General features: G+C 38.0%; 1 protein-coding gene across 3 annotated transcripts in view; it reads right to left on the bottom strand.

Annotated features, from left to right (window-relative positions):
* Positions 1 to 1,350: 1,350 nt before the first annotated feature.
* The window catches only part of CNTN5 (contactin 5), a 680,093-nt gene continuing 659,946 nt past the window's right edge, over positions 1,351 to 21,497 (bottom strand). For all 3 annotated transcript variants that reach the window (XM_052812642.1, XM_052812644.1, XM_052812643.1), the window contains 5 exons: positions 16,582 to 16,691; positions 8,077 to 8,263; positions 7,518 to 7,630; positions 5,960 to 6,128; positions 1,351 to 4,284 (listed from right to left, as the gene is read on the bottom strand). In XM_052812642.1, the coding sequence (XP_052668602.1) occupies positions 4,181 to 4,284; positions 5,960 to 6,128; positions 7,518 to 7,630; positions 8,077 to 8,263; positions 16,582 to 16,691 (683 nt within the window). In that variant the 3' untranslated portion in view covers positions 1,351 to 4,180. The remainder of the gene's footprint in view (positions 4,285 to 5,959; positions 6,129 to 7,517; positions 7,631 to 8,076; positions 8,264 to 16,581; positions 16,692 to 21,497) is intronic.

Here is a 21,497-nt window from a genome sequence, read left to right as displayed (position 1 = left end):
TTTCCATAGATTTTTCTTCTAGGCTTGTGAGTCTTTAATATATATAGACTATCATTATCTTGTTTAAAGTATTAAAAAGATGTACTACAATAAAGGCAAAGTCACTGCTCAGGTCTATCTTTACTGGAATTAAGACAAAAGTCTTAGAGCAAACTCGGGACCTGTATTTTTGGAAGCAGCCTGTGCATCGGCATGCTTAGGGAGGCTGTTTGTAATAGCCTAAAGCCAACTAACCTATTGTAATAAAATGCTGTTCATTTTCTTTTATCCCTGACATTGTTTTACTCAAAAGCATAGGAAGTAATTAAGAAGGAAAATGTCTTTCGTCTTCAGAGGAACTGGGATGATGGCCGTAAAAGGGCAAGAGTGGGTTGCAGTTTGGTAGAAGTTCTGATAGGATATGGATTTTCAATATGCACAGTTCTCCATGTCAGCAAAACCAGGTCATTACAGTTTTCTGTGACATTCATAACTAATTTAATGGAAGTCCTGATATAATATGCTATTTAAGCCCTACCCATTTTGTAATTGAAGTCTCAGTTGAAATGGTGACTGTGGCAATCTATTTTTATTTCCTAAATGGGCTTTTTGACTTCGTACTGTGTTGCAAAGTCATTTACCCCTATAGATATGCATTTCATAAAGAAGTGATGGGGCATTATTAAAAACTCAAATAAAACTATCAAAAAAGAAAAATATTTGCTATAATTGGGTCATCCATTATTACCTTTTTTCCTCCAAAAGGGTATGTGTATTTTTGAAAGCTTTTTTGTTACAATTTATCACACAAAGTATTTCAAATATAAGACAAAGCAACTAAACTTTTCAATTGATCATGAAATAGCCATGCTGTGCTTTTGTGCCCGCACAGCCATGGGGTGTCAGTGACACTTGAAAGAATGTTATACATGCCAGAGAGGTCCCAGAATCTATATAATACTTCAGTATATAGAGGATTGCCCTTGGTGGTTTCCTTATAAAGCACTTCTTTTCATGATTTTTTTTTTTTTTTAAATGCAGAGAGCTTTTATCTCTGAATCTAATTTGCAGACTTATTTTGAAATTTTTGTTAGGTATAGTTTCATATTGAGAGTTTCAGCCTTCTTGCACCTTTCAGTTATTTAATTATAAAAGTAGTATCTACCCAGGGAAACCAACACGTATGTGAAATTAGAATGATGCCAAAAATTATTTGATTTTTAACGGCTGCATTGTCCACATTCACTGTTGCAGATTCATCATTTTCTTCTTGAAAGTCATGTAATTAAAAGGTTGCTGCTGCTGGAATCCAAACTGTTTGTGTCACCCTGTCCCGTATGAATATAATTCAGGAGCTGACAGGAGATAAGATAAAAGTCAATAAAAAGAGAATTATTTATTAAAAAGGTCTAATGTTACAAGAACAGTACACAGGAACTATTATATTACTGTGTCTTCCACATCGTATATACCATTATATATAGCATATATACAGATTGTATACAATATATCTAACATTTTGATATGGGCTGTGACAGTTTCTTTCTTTTGGTCTGCAAAACAAAGTTGTTCTCTATTTTTTTCCTAACAGATCTTGTGGCATTATACAAAAATACAGTCTCCTCAGTGACGCTGGACTGCACTATTACAATCTTTTACATGAAAAAAGACAGAGCTTTCCTTTGCAACTAAAAAATAGTATGTCATGATAAGGAAACATCTTCTTCTACAAAGTAACAAATAGGTAATACATAGGTACTTAAACATTTAAAACATGTTTATTAATATATTTAAGATGCAAAATACATATTCTGTTCATGTTGAATATAAAACATACCCCTTTTTGTCCCTGCAATACAACAACATTACCTGATGGTATGTTCAGTATTTCTATCTGTATCTTGATACTAGAGATCAAGATATATCTAGAAGCAGCTCTATCTCCTTATCAGACTTTCATTTTTCTTATAAAGCATAGCCATTTATTGTATTCAGAAAGTTGTTTAACCAACACGCCACCAGCAGTGACTGTAGCCTTTTTGAATACTCTGAAATAAACTGCATTGGCAAGCAACTGTATAAAAAATAGAGGAAATTATGCTTAACTAATTTATAAAATAGCCATTTTGCTTTTTGGTTCATCACTTTATTCTTGTTTATTTTAACCTTTTGAAAAATGATGGTTTGCTAATGCAAGTTCTCTGCACAGTAGCAATGCTGCTGTATTACAAATGACAGCAGGTAGTTATTTTCTGTGAGTTTGCTCTATCAGCAAGGTTCATTCCACCTTCCTTTCTTTGATCCTGAAGGCTTTTCCAGACGTAGAGATATAGGTCTCCTTCTGTCTGTATCTACAGTTTATGCTCGGCTAGATATCCTGCCTTTGTTTTCCCAGCAACATGGTGACTAAGTAAATTTAAAACCTATTTTTTAGAAAATTATTTAAAATATTAGTGGGTCATAAAGAATTGAGTTGAACCATCTCTGAAAAATTCTACTGGTAAAATATTCAAGAGAAAAAATAACTTAGTCATCAGTCAGCTTTTTACCTTCCAAGCACTTGATTTGTGTTGTGCTTTCTTGGCTTCTATTTTAAAGCTGTGAAGAAAGGGCACAGTTAGAGAGTACTAGCTAAATGCCAGGTAGTATTTTGCCAGTAAACTGGTGAAATAATAGCATTTTAGACCTAGAACCCATAAACCAAAATAGATTTGCATGAAAACTTTTAGAGGAATGGACAGCTAGAACAGCTACTCTATTAGGACTTGCCCGCTAAACTCTTTTGACTTCATTTTTCCCAGGCAAGGGAATGTACATGCTAGGTGCAATCCCTAGACATATGGTAGTAAAACACCCTCCCTCATAATACTGTGCACACCATAATTGTACAAACACGCACACCATATACCGTGGGGATCATCTTGATTCAGATGCCAACATGTGGAAAGGCCTTCCACTGTAGAAAAATTGTCCAAACTGTCTATTGAGTGAAAAATTGGTACAGCAGAAAGTGGGCATTAAAACTGATAGAACACAGTCCCTACAAGAATAATTTCTAGTGAGCTATACAAATAGAGCCAATTAGCTAAATAACCGGAATGATGCTCAGTAGCACTTACTTATACAAGTATTTTTTTTTCAAATACAGCATTCTGCAAAGTATATCCTACTGCAGTCTGTATATATGTAAATGATTACATTCCAAAAAATGTTAATATTGTCTCCATAATATGCTTTCATATATACTTCAACTTGATTACCAAATATACAAAGCACAGAATCTTACTAAAAAATGGACCCAGAGGAAAAAAAAGTTACAACTGAGAAGTGATTGGAAAAAGTATGTTTATCTCCTTGCATTGCTTTATTTGTCCACTTAGCAGCCTAATGTATAACATGTTTAAATGTCCAGTGGAGATTTTGTTGTCATATGCATTAGGAATTGATTTTTTATTTGCTATTGAAAATAAACATTTGATTCATTTGACATTAAATCATGTGGTATTTGATAAAAACCAAACTTGCTTCCCTTTAAGTTTGTGTTTATTTTCCGTTTACCTTGCAATAAAATAAATGGGTTTTCTGCTCCATTTTGCCACTTTCTGTGTGCTGTCTAGTATTTTATTGACAATTCTTTTTGTTAATTAAATATATATTCATACATTTTCAGAACAAATTCTCTGTACTTTTGCAGTGGGCTGTGTATCTAAACTATATTTTTCTCTCTTGTCAGTAGGAACAGCCAGCCATAGGGGATGCAAGAAATGACAAAGCTGTATCAAACTTTGTTCTATATTTAAAAAAGGATTTTTTTCCAAATGAAACAGATGTACTGTACTAGACACCACTGTATAAACACCTAATGATACATGACTGGGGTCACCAAAATCGAACATTTTAAAAAAGCAAAGTACGTTCGACAGAAATTACCTTTGCTTACAAAAGCTTATTACATACAATCTGCATATTTTGGGGCCAAGAACAGTCCCCTCCCCAGAGGACTTTTACAAGTAAAGAAGAGAAAAAAACCTGATGAATTATTGACCATGTCTCCAACACTCCTCTAAGTGCACCACAGGCATTTCTATGGGTCTTTAAGCATTAGCTTGGGTTTCCAGTTTCTCCACGGACATAAAACTCCATCCCTTGGTGTCATCAAGCTAAAGCAAACATATAACAACAACAACAAAGTCTGCAGTCTTCACCATGAGGTTGAAGGAACCATCAGTGCCAAAAGCAATGTTACAGAGGACGAGGAAGTAGACAACACATGTAAGGTGGATTGAGCGCTTGTTACTTTTCCTCCTGAAATGAAAAACAAAGTAATTAAGGAACAAATCATGCAAAAGGTTCTCAGTACATTTAGGTACTAGATTTTGCCCCAAACTTGTATTCTATTACACTCAGCAAAAGCTTAACTTTTAGGCAATGGATTACCTTATGAGAACTGTTTTCACAAAATAGGCTCCTTATGCAGACATAAGGAAATTGGGGGTTTTATGATGATATCTACAGCAACTAACATGCTGAATTCTCATATTCAGTCTGCAAATGATTAGGAAATTCCAAAAGGGTATGTGGTTTTATACCTCAATCCTCAAGTATTGGGATGCAGAAGATGCCCTGAGTCATAATCGCAGTGTTCTTCCTGGTACAAGGAATGAAAGCTAGCCCTTGATCTTGATGGCTGTCTGGACGAAAAAGTGGTCTTTTGTCCAGTAGCCCAGTGATGCTTTTAGATCACTGTAGTCCCTTAAAAAGCCATGCTAAGGGGCAATGTGCTATGGGCTGGTGCTGGCAACAGGTCATAGGATGGGAAGGGAACCAGACTGGGTTTCTTTGGAACACAGTTGTCCTAAGTGGAACTGATCTGTTGTGCATAGTCTAATAAAAAATATCAGGTTAGAGAGAATGAAAGACTTTGTGGCCTAGAGTTATGGGTCAAAAGATACATGAAGCAAATATTCCATGGTGTCTTCTGCATTCTGATAATAGCACTGTAGTTTGTGACTAGACTAGAGCTGAAATTTTAGGTCTAGATTGAAGTTTCATACTCACACCTTTTGGATAGTACTCCTTAAGGACTAAAAAGCCAATGTTTAGTAGAATTTTGAAGTGTTAGCAGAAAGTTGGAGTTAAGATGCCTCGTTGTGTTTAGGCAAAAGACACTGTTATTTTCTGACCTTGCCACTAATCCTTCCATCCCTTTCTTACCTGTGTAATACTGATACCTTAAAATCTTTCAACATATCCCAGTAACTGAGGAAATAGAAGCTAGACATCATAATTTACTTCACAATAATACATTAATACTGTAATATGTTAATAATTTAATAAAGTAATATCTACTCAAGGGAGTCAATGGAACCTACAGAGAAATTCAGCTTATTCTAAAGCAGGCACACACACAGGGTTCAGCTGCCTAAATGCATGCCATTTTAGCTGTGTTGGACAGTACACCTCTGGCTGGTGGTCCAGAATGATGTGCATATCCTCTAAGTAAGTCCCACACCATATCTGCCAGGTCTGTGCAAATGTTTGGGATACCTGAGGACGTCTCAGATGTCCTTATATGCCTATGTCTGAATATTTAAATTCAGAAGATCAGCTGAATTGCTGTCTAGGCTCCACTGTCAGTCTGTATGGATTACAACCCAGCTGACTATAATGCTATTTGAGACACCTAGTGCATGCGTAGACATCTACACCTCAACTAGGTTTTCAGATGTCATCCTAGAAAAGGAGAGGTTTCCTGTAAATCCTCTGCTTTGTTCTTCAGCTCCACATGGATGCCTCAGATGATACTCTTGAGCACCTCAAATGTCACTGGATACCTTTGTTTCAGCATAGAACCGAAGTCTCTGATTAATGATTTTATCTAATAGCTAGACAATTGTGAGAAATTTTTTCAGGTAGAGAATAATGGAGTCAATGAGCATTGGTATAACCACCACTATTCCAAATATAAGTGTAACCTTACCTGAAAAAGATGGAACTCTGATCTGGGGACTCGCAGTCCCATCCCCTCCTTCACTGACTGCACACACCTCAATGATGTAGACACCAACATCAGGAAGAAGTACCACTGCAGAGGTTTTCTGTGTTTCTATAACTTGACTGTTGCTCTGGCCTTCTTGCCTAAATAATACCTGTGGTCAATAAAGTAGATAGTGGTCATAGTATTCATTCAACTTATATACCAGACATTTTGTGTAGATAATGCAGTTACTGAAATGTTAACTGTTTCATGCTTTCATTAAGGATTTCTTGACATTACATTTGAACAGTCATCTGCTTTTACTCTCCCCTCCACCCAATGGCTTCAAACATTAATAGCAAAGTATATTAGCAATTAATGCATGTGAAAGGACATTGATTATGATCCGGAGTGAAGATATAGCATTTTCCCTCTCCAGCATTAGGTGTTACAAATTTTTTTCTCCAAAATTTCTTCAAAATGCATTTTAGGTTCCATTTGATTAAAATTCTTATCCCCAAATTCATGCAAATATTCACATTTTTGGCTCAAGCACCCAACTTCAAATGTAAAGAAAAATGCCCTAAATAATGTCCTTATTGTGTTTACCTTAGCTGGCTAACTCAACCGAGAATAGCTCAGATCTGTCCCTTCATCTCCTGTGAAACTCAGTATAAGCTTATGGTGTGTGGAAGGAAAGCAAGTGAGTACATAACTGTCTTTTTGGTACTTCTGCGTCAGAATTTCTGTTCCCAGACAAAATTAAAAAGGTCAGAGAGGTGTAAAAAACCAAAGTAGTCAACTCAACTTTTTCAGAATCTGAACTATTCTGATAAAGGTTAGAGCAGTTTCTGGTTTATTAGAACCATTTTACCCTTTCTTGGTGATATTTCCTGATGTATTAGAGGGAATATCAGATTGTAGTCTATAGAAATGATTGTATATATGCTTCAACCCCCCCGCCCCCCCGTAAAAACACTGAAATCATTCTGCTTTGATTTAAAAGATCACAATAAATTCCACTGCTTTTGATGATTTGTTATGTAAGAGTTAATCTGGATTTTACTCTTTAAAACTTCAAAACTTCAAATGCCAGATATTACCATCACTGGTTGTTGAACATCACCAACACGATCACAAAACAAATAGAAATATTTGTGTTTCCGCTCCATAAAAATATTAATTTTAATGTCATTTTAAGATGCTTCATTCTTCTGCATTTCTCTAAATCCTACCGCAAACACAGTTAAATTGAAGTGTTAGTAGGAATTTCATTGCAGACTGGTCTTATTAATAGCCACTTCTGAGTCAGATATGATGAACTGATCCCCTCAGAGCTTACTCAGTTTATAATCAGTAGTTGAAAATCACAACACAAAACGTTGGGACATTTCACTCTTTTCAATTTTATTTATTGCTTTTCATGGTGATAACTGATTGCAGACAGTCTGTATAGCATACTTTACTAACAGAGAAAAAGAAGAAAGGGAAAAAAGCCAACAAGGAAGAGGAGTAGTCATTTGGAAGAGAGAAAGGTGAGCGAGGAATGGGAAGCACTGACCTTGTAACCCATCACATCAGATTCATTAGCTAGAGGTCTGACTGGCTCCCACCCAAGAGACACATGAGAGCCGTCCTGTATCCACATAATATTGCTTGGTGCTTGGCTGGGAGCTGAGGACAAAAAATAACATGTACATAAAAATATTTTATAGGTAGTTTCTTTAAAATCAAAAGAAAAATATTTCAATCTTTCATTACATTTACAACTGGTTGTGTAGCGGGCTCCCAACTCTAGCTGGAATTTTTAAAGGTTTTTTTTGCACCAGAATTGTCATTAGATTGTGGTGTATTTACTCAGCCCACCCCATAGGCTCTACAGAGCTTATGAACTTGAACTCTTTTCTCTCCCTTTGTCAAAAATGCCTTGTTTTCTAGGAAGATAACCTTTGTTATGAATGCAAAGTCATATGAATTCATGTCTAAATATCAAAGCAAAGCCATGAATCAAAACTACACATGATTCCTGATTATTATACACTCTTATCAAAGGAAAACCCGAGAGGGCAGACATTGCTCCCTGACTTCTTCCTTTAAGCAAAGGTACTGAGATCACTTACGGGACTTCTTTGTTGCTGCACGCACAGCAGTGCTAGGTGGTCCATACCCTGCAGCATTGTACGCCCTCACCGTTAGGTGATATAATGTGTTTCCTTCCAATCCTGTCAGGAGGATGGATGACTCATTTCCCTCAGTTTTGACCTTTTCTGCTGCTTCTTCCTGCTCCATGTCCTTCCAGTAACCAACCTAAGGAACAACCAACAAGCGACCAAATGAAGGATTAATATAGGTATCTAGGAAGCTCATGCTTCCAGATGCTCATACTTGTTACCCTGCGAAGAGTCTTTTTGCCATTTCTACCTTTTGTCGGATCATCAGGCCCTTTTAAACACATGGGATTTGCAGCCTAACCTCAGAGCTAAGCAATGCTTACTTCTCCAAAATGGCGAGACTCAGAAGATCATGGTATTACCTGAAGCACGTTGAATTGCTGTGTACTGGCACAAGAAGATGTAACTACAAGATGGAAGAGCAGAGGATGAACGTTGGCAGGGAGTCAAAAGTATTTCAGAGAATTCAAGGAGAGCTCATCCTCTGGTAGGTCACCAGAATACCACGCTGGAAAGCTCTGACCACATCAGTTAAGAAATGTTGTGAGCAATATTCCCTTTCTGTCTCTATGCAACTCAGAGCCACGAGATTTCTTATCAGTATAATGAACAGGAAATGACAGAACACCAAAGGAAATCTTTCATTCATCTGAAAAAAATCTTATCTGAAGAAAAAGAAGGAAGTGGATTCAGTTTTAGTTCTTGGATATAAACAGGTTTCTGGTAAATGCAAATTTGATAGTATGTTTATGCCATTCCTTCTCAGACATAAACCCCCTAAATGCTCTTTGGTGGGTTTTAGTCCGTATTTCTGGTATCTGCACTGAGTTTATCATAATCTCAAAGAGCTTATAGAGCTGAGCTAGGAATTTAACTAGTCTCTTTCCTCAGGGTTTGCAGGGCTTGACTGGAAAAAAGCAGTACTGTCTCTGTTTAATGTATTTAGCTGACCTACACAAGTATGGTAATTCTCATGGGGCCCTATTTTCCCTAACGGGAGATGTCACTAATGTGCCATTCAAAGACCTATATTCAGTTTACAGTTATTCGTGCTGAGACCTACTTGCATTTATTCCACATTTTGACCTTTTCTGTGAAGTTGGTTATTTCATAATAAGTTATTCATATTGTATCTGGATAACTTTTCCTCTGAGAAAAAGGTCATGGACAATACAGCATTCTTGTGAATGCATCCCAGAAAATGGTGAACCAAAAAAACTAAAGGGTTCGTAGGAAAATAAGACCAATGAGTACAATGCTGACCTTTTATAATTGCACTAGGACTGCCATCTGAAAAAAAAAGAAAAATCTAGAAAGGCCTGGCTGCAAAAATATACATTTGAGGTCATATCTTCACTTGTGTAAAGTTGCTCTGTTAACTTTGATCGAGGGTGTATCAGTTAGTGTCAACTCAAAGTCTACTCTTTCGATTGTAAAATGCATGTAAATATCTTTTTTGTGTGCCTGCATTATCTCATGTTAAAATGCTGTTGCTTTAATTCTTAGGTTAATTACAGCTCAGATAGCAGATCTAGCTGTCGTGACCACTTGTTGAAACAAGTGTGATTCACTGAGGTATTTTTGTTAGCTGAATGCTTAACCAACCCTGTTGGGATCTGAAGTAACATCTAGTCACATCTTTTTGGAAAGAAAAAAAAAAAAACAACCACCATTTATTCACACACTAGGATTGAACCTGCAATGCTTATTATTTCTTGGGCAGTCAGATTCCTTTCATTTTACTTGCAATGTATCTTTACAAACTTGACACTACAGTGATGAGAGCCACACAGTATTAAGCACTGTATGAACAGGTAGTGAGAGACAGCGTGTGTCCTTAAGACCCTATCAGCCAGTTAACGAAGTCTGCTGAGGATCCAACGGAGAAATGGTCAGAAAGGAAAAGTGACTCACCCAAGGTTACACAGGTGGACAGTAGCAGGGGTGAAAATGCAACTGAAGTAGTGAAATCCTGGTTCTAGAAAGCCAGGAGCAAAATTATAAGTAGCTCAATAGCTCTCATTGTTTATTCATGGGGCACACCATGTCTCATGTGAATGCAATGTACAAGACAGTAGATAGCCCGCAGCTTTTGCACTGAGCTTTTGTTTAGTATAAAGAAGTTGTGAAAACCTGATTTTCCAAACATTGGTGTTAGGACTATACAGATATTAAAACCTGGTGAATGTGGAAAAAGCTAGGAGCATAACTCAGCCCTTTTGATATTTTGCATGTGTTTGGAAATGCTCTCCACCACTGCTTATATGGCATTATCAGTTTGGGTACTAATCATATTTTGCACATTAAGTCTGCAAAAATAACCATGGTATGTTCCTTACCAGTTCTGCTGCACCACATGGCAAAGGTGTTCCCCCTTAGCAAAAAGGTATTCTTGGGGGAATGAATATACTGTATTAAGCACCAAAAGCATGCAATGCAGTTTGGCAATGCTTCTATTTCAGTTTCTTCTGTAGTTCAAAGCCCTTAAGTGTTTGGTCCCTGCTTTTAAAATTCCCCTTAAAGTTTTGCCAGTTGAGTTTGGACTTTGATCTCAAAATATGCTTTTCTCTTTCTTTTGTAATGCATACATCCATTTGTTGATGGCCAAATGAACTAAAAGAAAAAGTGGCTATAAAAAAAGAGAACTCCAATGATTGTTGACTGACGTTGATGGTGGGGGAACTTACATTGATTTGAACTGAAATGAAGATACTGCTGATGTTCAAAAGTGTTGGACATATTTTGTAAAATGGAGGGCTTGTTTATTTACACTTCTATGTATTTGGTTTTTTTTTTTTAAGTCTTGCTGTTTTCTGTAACCTTAATTTATACTGCTCAGAAGGGACTTACCATACTTGGAGTAGGTTTTCATTAATATATGAATATTGATATAGCATGAAGCATAAATCACGAAAGAGTAGCCCATATTTGAAAAATGAAAGAAAAAGGTGGGGAAAAAAGCATTTGGTCAATTTAATGCATTATTGTTTGTGAGGTTTTAAATTTTTGCTGGGCTTTCTGTTGTTTTTCATTTAGCTAAAGAATAACAAGTTTTGATATCTGATTCCTAGAAACCCATCTCTTTGAGCTGGAGAGAAAGCAATAATGATATTTGAACAACCAAATAGAGGAGATGCAGGAACGTGCAACCTGCGTTGGCCTGACTGTGGGTTAAGCAGTCGTTAAAAGTAAATTATCACATTAAAAATTTCTTTCTGTCTAAAATTTTTCTACCTCTAGTACTTACAGACCACTTCCTTGAAGTTTTAGGTTACAAGATATCTTAAATAATATTAGTCTTTTTCCCAAGTTGGTTTCTAGGGTGTGCATACTTTGGTATAAATTAATCTGATCTAATTGCAGGCTCCTTTCTCTAACTTCAGTAAAGTCAGAGTTATTGTCTGGATACTCTTTCTGTTGACCAGAGAGAATTAAAGCTACAAATTGTCCATATCAAGTAAGATCCTAAATTAGGTAGGATGAATCAAAGTGGGCAAAACAGACAAACTTTCCTGGGCTCTCTGACTATTTAGCAACATCAACAGTACTGACATAACTGAAAAAGAACTCGAAGAGATCTCAGAGTACAGAAAGTGCTAGGGGAGAAAAAGCAGTGAGCTGGAAGAACTGCTGCTAGCCCTGAAAAAAAAACCAAACCACACCATGATTCAGATTTCATAAAAACTGTTTTAATTATCATTATCAGAAAGCCTGTCAGTGCCTTGAACGGGTACATGGAAGTCATGCAACTGTTATTGCAATGGTAGAACCAAGCACTTAGGACAGGAGAAGAGGTGCTTTGTGTATTGTCTCAAGACATTGGTGTGACTGTCCTTCAGAACAAGGTGAGAGGTTCTTGCAAAAATGTCAATCAACCTCAGTTCCTTCCCTCTCACCAAAACAATTGCTGAGTGAAAAGAAGAAAGAAAACACTGTTCAGTACTCCTAGGTTCTGGAGTCTCCTCTGGAGTAGCTTGCATCCTCTACCTCTTTCCTCAGGTACTCTCTTCTCACACATAGCCCTGCATACACATGGGATAAAAACTGATATTGTAACTCAACCTTGAGGACTATCATCAAATGTCTAGTCATATCTTCTTATGAAAAATCAATAATTATCTAGGTTTCTGATTGTAGGTAATAGAAAGTCTTGCAACTAGCTATTCATGATGCAGACATTGCAAAGGGTATGGCTCTCCTGAGGCCCTCATGAGAGATCTAGGGTGTGATCCATATGTTAAGGACTTAAACAGCAGTAGTACTGCTCTGCTATAAACTCCTGCTTATAGTCTTCAGAATTTGAGAGGGGTTTGAATCAGCATATGAGTAACTTTGTAGGCAAAACTGACTCATATATAAAATCATTCAGTTGCTAATTTTGTGTTTGGGAAAATTCATTCATTCCAAAAGTGAAGTCTGATAAATTGATATTCAGGCTGGTGAAACACCAGTTCCTTTTTTTTCTGTTTTGCTTTACCAGCCTCTGGTAGAAACATCCATATGCTCTTTCTAAATTACTTCAAGATATACTTTACTAAATTAAAAAAAAAAAAATGCCAGTACCATGTAGACATAATTTTCTGTTCCGCTGTAAAAACTGATAAAGTACATCTAAGAAACAGCAAAAACTTGAATAGTTCTCTTTGAAAAGACAGAATGTGATATAAACAAGTTATTATGTCAAGTAATCCTCTCTGAAAATAGCATTCAAAATTTTCTGTCTTTTATATTTCTTTGTTGCAAGTTGATCTTTTGATTAGGTTAGTCAAGCTCTGATCCCTTGCAGGAATTCCAGTAAAAAAGACATGAGCTTTGTGATCTATACTTAAGTATTAGCCTTATTTTTCTGGAAAAGAAAAAAGAAAACAAAAATATCTTTTCTTCCAGCCAGTAATTCTTTCGCTTTCCCTTCCCTACCAGTAGTGAGTGACAAAGAAAATATTGCCTAGGGCTGAAATAGATTTTATAACCTTCAGGTTATGGATTCTAAAGAATAAGTATGAACCATGCACTATATTTTTCTACCATTCTGACAAAGTTTTCAAGCTACTTCTACTTTATCAGAGTGGCATATATTTAGTAAGGCATATATTTAGTAAGGTCGGGCGGACAGCTGACAAACCTGTACTGAAGTCAGGAATAATATGTGCTTTGGAAGATGCAAATGAGTACAGCAAACCTTGCATAAAGCTCATGTGACATAACAGTTAATACTGCCTTTCAGGGATGACAATGTGAAATTGCACAAGTTACTTTGCCTTTCATTACTCCTTAGTACAAAGTGCAAACAGGACCGGAGTGAAAGTGTGTCACTGTGAACTTGTCCATATGCAGTAAATATTCTGTCACTTTTGTTGATTAGAGCCCAAACACTCAAATGCTAAAAAAATAGCTCACCCTTTTATAATGCTGTTGCTAAAAGGCCAGGAAATGTGAAGACCATGTAGGTGGTTGTCATTGCTGTGGTGACCACAGGCAGAATACAAATTGAGACACGAAAACAAGAGTGGCTAGTCAGATTATTTTGCATTCAACTTGAATTGAAGGCGACATTTTACTTGTGGTCCACAATAATTCTACATTAGGAAATTGTTAAAAAAAAAAGATAAATCATTCATCTTTTTATCAAAGTCACTGGATTTCTGTACATTATGTATTTGCTATTTGTAAATTAAGGGAGTACTGCAGGCTATGTTCTGCACTGTACTACATATGAAAAAACGTTCAGAATCAGTCTTCAAATTAAAACAGAAGCTGAAGAAAGTGAATCATATAGCAAGCATAAAGTTACTCTGTACTTTGGGGGTTTTTTTGGGGGGGGGGGGGGAGAGATTAGCCCCAGTGTCTTGCTATACAGATTCTTTTTGCACTGAGGGGATGCTTTAAAGAGAAACTGTCAGTATGTTAGCAAAATTGGACTGATAGTGTGGACTTAGTGTTCCTAAGTGAATACTGTAATGCACTCACTGTACTGATCCTATAAGTCATTATCTCCTTTTTGATGAAATCCTTCCCAAAAATGGAACTGAAAAGATCTAGCAATACCATCCTCGGATTGTGTTCTGTCCTGCCGAATTATGCAGGAGAGCAGCATTTACTCTTCTGTTTATTGAGTAAGGGCTGCCCTGATCATAATTCTTCCTGGGAATAAGGACAGAAAAGAGCAAACTACTCACTGAAAGATTTATCTGTCAGAAAGCAGGCAGAGAAATTCTGGCTAAATGAACGAAGAGGGAAAAGGTGGGAGGGGGAGAAAAAAAGCACCCTCCTCTCTCCAGATAAAGTTATACCTCAAAAGGCTCCTCTAATTCCCTCATGGGACGAGGTAGAAAGGAGCACTGAGGTATTTTTATTTTTATATTTCAATCTTTTGTTCTGTCAACTGCAGGTCTCTGGCTTGAAATATTTACTCTGTAATCTTCATGCTAGAATCCTAAAATTGGTGTACAGCACAGTGAGGAGCGAAATTATTATATAAGGTTCAATGTTAATAACCCCTGCTGTATCAATCACAATTTCCAAATTCATTTCTAGGAAGTTCCTGAAAGACATAGAACAGGTGAGTGTTACTGTTGGGGTCAGAGTACGCTGAACTCCAATGGTCTAAACACTTTCCAAGTCAGGGAGACCACCTCCGGTACAAAAAGTACCCACTGTCCTACCTGTAACAACCATCTATTGCTAGGACGCATCTGTAGAGCTAATGGAAGTCTTATGTGACAAGCAGGTAAATGCAAAATACATTCAAGTTATGAAACAATAAGCTTCTAGGGAAACAATTTTCAATTTTAGAAAGAAAATCTATTTTTCATTTTAAAATATGTAAAACGAAGTTAACAGAACATTTTGAGAATCAATGTGATCAGTGGAATGAGGATAAGAGTAAAAATAGTAGGTGTAATTTAAAAGACATCAAGATATCTGAGAAGGAGTAACAAAACAGCCACCTTTCTGAAGAGAAAAAGACAGGGTGCAGCGAGTAAGTTATTTCAGAGGATAAAAGACTGGCCTGGAAATTGAAGACAAAGGTTAGTAGCAAGTGGAACACTTCAATGCAGAGAGGGATAGCATCTGCAAGGTGGATAGCAACTCTATCAGATACAGTTTTGTTCTTTTTATATATAGCAGTTCTAAAGGTCAAATGGTTAGATATGAAGCAAGCCATGTGCAAAGGGGTAAAAACACGTTTAACGTAAGGAAGGAGTGGAGATAAAGTACCATGAGAGAGAACTGACAGAGGGTTTGCAGAGTTCAGCATGGGGATGTATATGGGAAAGAGACCTGGACAAATGAGAGACCCGAGGGGACATGCCATAGTCACAGCCTGCTTGGACTGTGCTGGATAGCAATACAGGAGTATCTAAGTATTGAGAGGCTACAGCAATCAGGTAAAAATTGTTAACTGTTTATGTCTAAGCTGTGGGGTAAATGTGCTGTGCTGGTCATGGCTGTCCAGCCTGAGGCTGTGTTGGAGAGTGTGGTGGCTGTGGTGCTGCCTAGGCACCAATGTTTTCTTCCTAAGGCCACCAGTGATGGTCACCAAGCCCCAGGTCTTGTCTGCACATGCTGCCAGGGAGACACTATGTGCTAGCAGATCACAAGCTGTCTTTAGACATCCTTATGATTGGTATCTAGCTCAGATGTACATTTAGCCTCTTTTCGTTGTTATTGTAGAGAATCAGGAAAGAGTCAACACTCTCTAAAAGACTAAAGCAGGTCAAACAACCTGCACCCGCAAAATTAGTAAATTGAGTCTAGCTGAGTTATTTCATGAGGATCGGCATAGCCTGAACCACAAGGTCAGGATGGGTTGTGGTGGCCCCAAAGGATAGGTTTAGTCCTAGATCTGATCTGCTCCTGGAGGTTTGGATTGTAAACTGGATCTAAAGCTACAACTGGATCCAAAAGTACGAGAAGGACCGTGGCAGGGCCGGTTCTCTTTCCCAGGTAAGGAAAGGCTGTCTCTAAGCAGAGCTTTATTTGTGGGCTGTGCAGCTGCTGCTTTCTCTCCTGACACCCGGCCTTCCATGATGTGCCCAGCAGATGTCCTGTGGCCACGGTGGGAGGAGAGCACACGGCTCGCAGGGGCTCTTCCCTTTCTCTCTGTTGATTGCTCTCAGTAAATAACAAGTTTGAACTGGTCACTTAGAGCTGGAAACAGTCAATACCTCATCTTCCTCAGCCTGTGAAAGCGGCATGCTGGGTCACTTGCAGTTCTTTCAGCTCTTTTTGAAGTGTCAAAGAGATGTTAGAAGAACTGGTGTTGAACAGTTTTCAAGCACAAATAAATAAAAGATGCTCTGGTGCTACAGCTGTGACCGTTGTTCTACAGCTAGTCGCATGTATGCTAAACCAAGCATAATTTCTATTGAAGTTTCACTACTGCACATGTTAATAGAATGCAACGCTGGCAAAAGCAACAAGACTTCTCATTATGATATTCTGTGTTCATACCTCAAATCCCTGTGGTCTTCCTAGACTTTCTTTAATATGTTTCCACGCAACAAGAATCTCTGATACAGACAAACTCGTAGCTTTGACATCGATGGGAGCAGCAGTGGGTTCTGTATTAAGAAAAATTGAAACAATAAACCTCCACTGTAACAGCTTGTATTTATCAAAAACAGTCCATCTGAAACTGTCATTTACTTCCTTTATTCTACCTTAATACTCACAAGAAGGTATGACACTTATGGGGAACATGAAAAACTGAACAAGATGAAAAGATTATTATTGTTGTATTTCTTTATTTGTGTCATGCTACATCAATATCTCATCACTGATGATGGGCGCAGCAAACTGTGACAGAATCTCTTGTCTATGATTTTTTCAAAAAAACTTTAATATTTGTAAATGCCCCCCCCCGCCTCATAGCCCTTGATCAGCCTAACTTCAGCAGTAAATGGAGCATTCATTCTCTTCCTGGATTTTTAGTGCCATTCTGTCAGCTCAGGATGAGCAATATCTTGCTAGGGTGTTCAGTCAGTCCCGCTCCAGGGTTGTACCAAGTAAAAAGGGACACCCAGAGCTGTAGTGAAATGCTACATAAAAGAAATTTTTAGGACTATGTTATTATGTCCTTGAAGTCACAAGCACCAGTGTTCGGGGCATGCCACCTTCTCTCTGCTGTGAAGCATTTACTGTTTTAGGCCTGGGATGCACATTTTTCTAAAGAAGGCATTAAGACCTAGGTTTGTCCCTCTGATTACCTGTGTTGTTAGCATTGGCCCTATGTCCGTGTTTCTATCTCCGTGCTATTCATAGGACACTGCAGTCCTGACCTCCTGATTATCTGGAGCAGAGGACCCTCCCTGCCTTCCAACCAGGGCGGGTGTCCTTCAGGGCTGCTGGGGTATGGCCAGGGTGCACACTGGAGGTTTAGGGCTGCAGCATGCTTTACCTGCCCAACAGTGTTGCCACAGGCATGTTTTACTTTGCACTTTTGTATCATTGAACACTTTGCAGAGGTCCAGCTTCTTTCAGCGGTTGGGAAGTTGGGTAAATGTACATAGACATTTACCATGACCGGCCATTGAGCATACCACCAATTTGCATCACCAGTCAGCACACTGGGAGTGAAGAGCATCCAAAAAAATTGTCACATATCAAACTGAGACATGAGTTAAGGAAATCTGTTGTACCTTTTGCTTTATTACCTGAATATTATTGAAAATTTGCTTAAGACAAGCTGTGGAGACAAGGCTTGAACACAGACAGTGAAGCACACAGTAGTGGCATTTCTCCACCATTCTTGTGTAGTCACTTGCTCAGCAAAAAGGTAAGTTCACATTCCCCTGCAGTTGCAGAGCCTGCGATTTCTTCCTTGGCCTAATGTTCCTCATTACATTTCTAATGTGTTGATCTGCTCTTGAAGGGCAGGCAGAGGTCCTGGCTTTTATGTTACAGGGAGGCACATCAAAGAGCTTTCTAAAAAAATTTTTTTTTTGTGGCTCATTTAATAGGGTTACAGAAAAGGAGTTTCCTTACGGAGCAGCCTGAGTTAAAATGATACATTTTTCTCAGTGATCAAACTGCCTTAGTAAGATGCCTAATATCAGACGACTCATTAGCTCCCCTCCTTTCTCTGATCATATTGCAGGCATTGTTCTGGCACTCCTGCCCTACACTTTGTCTCTGACACGGCTTGTATGAATTTTTCATCCTTTTTGATGTCAGATTTTTAATGTTTGCAGCTCTTTTTGATCTTTTTTATTTACTTCTAAAGAAAAGAAGCATTTCTGATGTGATGCAAAACGGTGTTCGCCAACAATAAGTATTACTAATAAGCATAAAATATGTATGGAACTTTTCAGGTGACAAAGAATAAAAAAAAGGTATCTGCAGGAATAAGTGAAATGATCTTCTGAATTCAATACTGAAAGAACTGTGCTATGAAGAAATATATTCCTCATAATTTGATTTCCTGTTCAATAGTTACACCCTGCTTTCTATTTTACGTACTACTAAGATTTGTGTGGCAAAAGCTATTTTCTAGTTTTTGTATTATTGAAGCAATTACCTTGTTGTCAGAAAAGATTGCAGTGGGATAAATAATTTGAGATGTACACAAAATGCTGGCTGGCAGCCTTTACACTTTCTATAAATGTAGAAATCATTTCCTTTTCATAGCATTCGCTAGGGATGGTTTATGTATTGCTCAGAATAGAAACACAGAATATTTTCTGATATTTTAAAAAATTGTTTTCAACAAATGGAGTAGAAAGTTTGGATTTTTTTATGTGAAGAAAACGCATTTCTTACATATCTAGAAATTATTCACTGCAGTTTCACTGATATTAGATATAGAGAATGTAAGTGTTCAGCAAAAGAACAGAAATTATATATTTAGCAATAAGGTATATTAAGACTGTCTGAAAGTTTATAGAGACTAAATAGCATTTTTTATTGATTCAGATAAGATGAGGACCATATAATTTCTGGTGATATAATACAGTCTGTGGTTCACTCCAATGTCATGCTTTATTCTGTGTGTCTAAAACTAATGGTAAGTTTGACAGGTTCATTAGGTTTTTCTATAATGGTCACTGATGATATAATCATATTCTTTTTTTAATATCTTGGCATTATGCTAAACCTATAGGTGTCTGCCTGAGGTCATACTGCTTGAAAAAAAAAGGGCCAACATCTTTAATGGTCCCTTTAATACTCCCTGATTGAATTAAAGGTGCAGCATGGCAAGTTCTCAAAAGGCTGTGTGCAGTGTCTATGAAACAATGTCTTTCCATGTGCTGCAATCACACTTTAAGGAAACATGTTCAATCTATGTAGATCTTTGGGATGGCTATAACAAAGCAGGACAAGGAATTACACTAATTGCATTGATCTAATGTTCAGAGAGGAATAATCCTGAATTTTGATACTGGCAAGTAAGAGAAAGAAGAGTTATTTACTAGCCCTCATTGTGTTCTCCCTATTTATGACCGTAAACTGATCTGTTTTTCTGAAATATTAATCCTTAAAGATTTCCACGTGCTCTAACTGGAAGAGCAAGTCCAAGGGTCTATTCATGTTTATGTTGTTTTAACTCTCCTGTGGAACAGAGCCTCAGTCAGGACTCCTCATCCAATCACTTAAAATCCATTCACTTCTCGTTTTGACTCCAGAAAGGATTTTTACACACTTCCCTAATTCAAAAATCTGAGCTCTCATTTGAAGCTAAGAACCTCAGCCTGGGGCAGTTCCACATAGCTGAGATTTTGAGACTTCGGCCAGAACCCATGACTGTGATAACTCCTTTCTGTGGAAAAATCCACAAAAGAGATCTGTCAGAAAGAAAATCACGAGGAGTAAGCCTTCTTGTGACAACCTGTAGGTAAAGAAAGTGGTAGCATTTGCTTCTTTGCTGGAAATAGCCACAGGGACTATCTTCCAAATCAGGGGATCACCAGAAAACTGTTTCCATTCCTGAGAAAAACCAAGAGACATTATGCTCAGCTCCACCTCTCAGCCTGTTTGATGTGTGTCCCTGGTTTGGCAACTCCACTAGATCTGTGGTGGCGTGGCTGCCTGCAGGGTAAGTCTTTCTCCAGAATCTTGTGCTAGAAAGGGAAAGGATGTCCGATTTCCAAAACACCAAAAACGAGGTGACTGATTGTTTCCTGGAGATGCCCTCAGACTTTTCCTCAGGTCCCTTCTATTTTCACCTTCTCTCTGACTGGTGTCTTTGCAGAGGGCTTTAAAACAGAGAAAAATTAGAAGGGTGAGGAAATGAGAGAGCAGTGAGGCAGTGATCAGGCCTGCAGTGCTGAACTCTGCCCTGGACCTCTTTTGTTTAGTGGTGAAATACCCTTGTCAGGCAGAACTTCTGAAGCCTACTCCTGTAATGCTGCTTTCCTGCGCACTTGCTCACAGTATACATCCTGCTGTGGTTCTCCCTTCTCCATGGAATAACCCAGATTTATTACACAGTGGAGTGTCACGTGGGAGGAAGGAGCTGCCTTATTCCATGAACGCTTTACCAGCATTTACCATGTTCCCTACACACAGCTTGCTCACCTTGGCACGTGAGTAGAAGTTGGACAAGCGGACTGATAAAGCTCAGGCTTTGTTAGATTAAAAGTTCAGAGGAGCGTTGCCATCTTCATGAATATAAATGGCTCATTTCCACCAAGTGATGTGGCAGCCAGAGTTATCCTCAGCATGTGAGGAGGGGATGTGCCTATTATATTGACTGCACATCTGACTTCCCATGGGGGCTAGTGGCATTAATCAAAGAAATGCTTAATAAACTTTTACATGTCACTTTGTTCTGTAAAAAACCCTTGGAGAGAGCTCTAGCTGAACTTTCAAAGGATCACTCCAGATGGATCAGCTGGAAGAAACAGGAAATCCACTGTAGTTTACAGTTAATATGCCAATTTATTAATTTTCAGGTTCACCTAAACCCCAAGTAGCTCAGCTTTAGCTATGAAATGAACCACAGGACTTCACTTCATGAATGTAAGATTTTAATTAAAGACATGGAGGCTGTACTTAAAAGTGTGTAATTGCATATTCTTTCCTCTAAATTAAAAGAAAAGGGTAGTTTATTTGTTTGTTTAAATAAGGGCTCAGGGTGAAAAGCGAGGGGAGATGGGCCTAACCAGAACAATCCTTCACTCTGCAGTGTCTTGTTTAATATCTCATCATCCACTAGCTGGCCTGATGCAAAACTTCTTAAAGTTATGAAGGAATAAAATTGCAAAGGCTGTTATATGGCCCTTTCAGATAACTGAGAGCTTTGGCTCTCCATTGGCTCAATGAATTAGTACAAATCCATACAAAGCAAGAACAAAAGCTCTGTGCAGTATCATTACATCTTGTATGTATTACAGAAGTGTATCTGGGGTCCCTCAGGAGGTTTTAAACAG

This window comes from Harpia harpyja, chromosome 17, assembly GCF_026419915.1.
Source record: "Harpia harpyja isolate bHarHar1 chromosome 17, bHarHar1 primary haplotype, whole genome shotgun sequence".
NCBI classification, from domain to species: Eukaryota; Metazoa; Chordata; class Aves; order Accipitriformes; family Accipitridae; genus Harpia; species Harpia harpyja.
The sequence above is the reverse complement of the archived record's forward strand: the minus strand, read 5'-3'. Positions and strand labels throughout refer to the sequence as shown.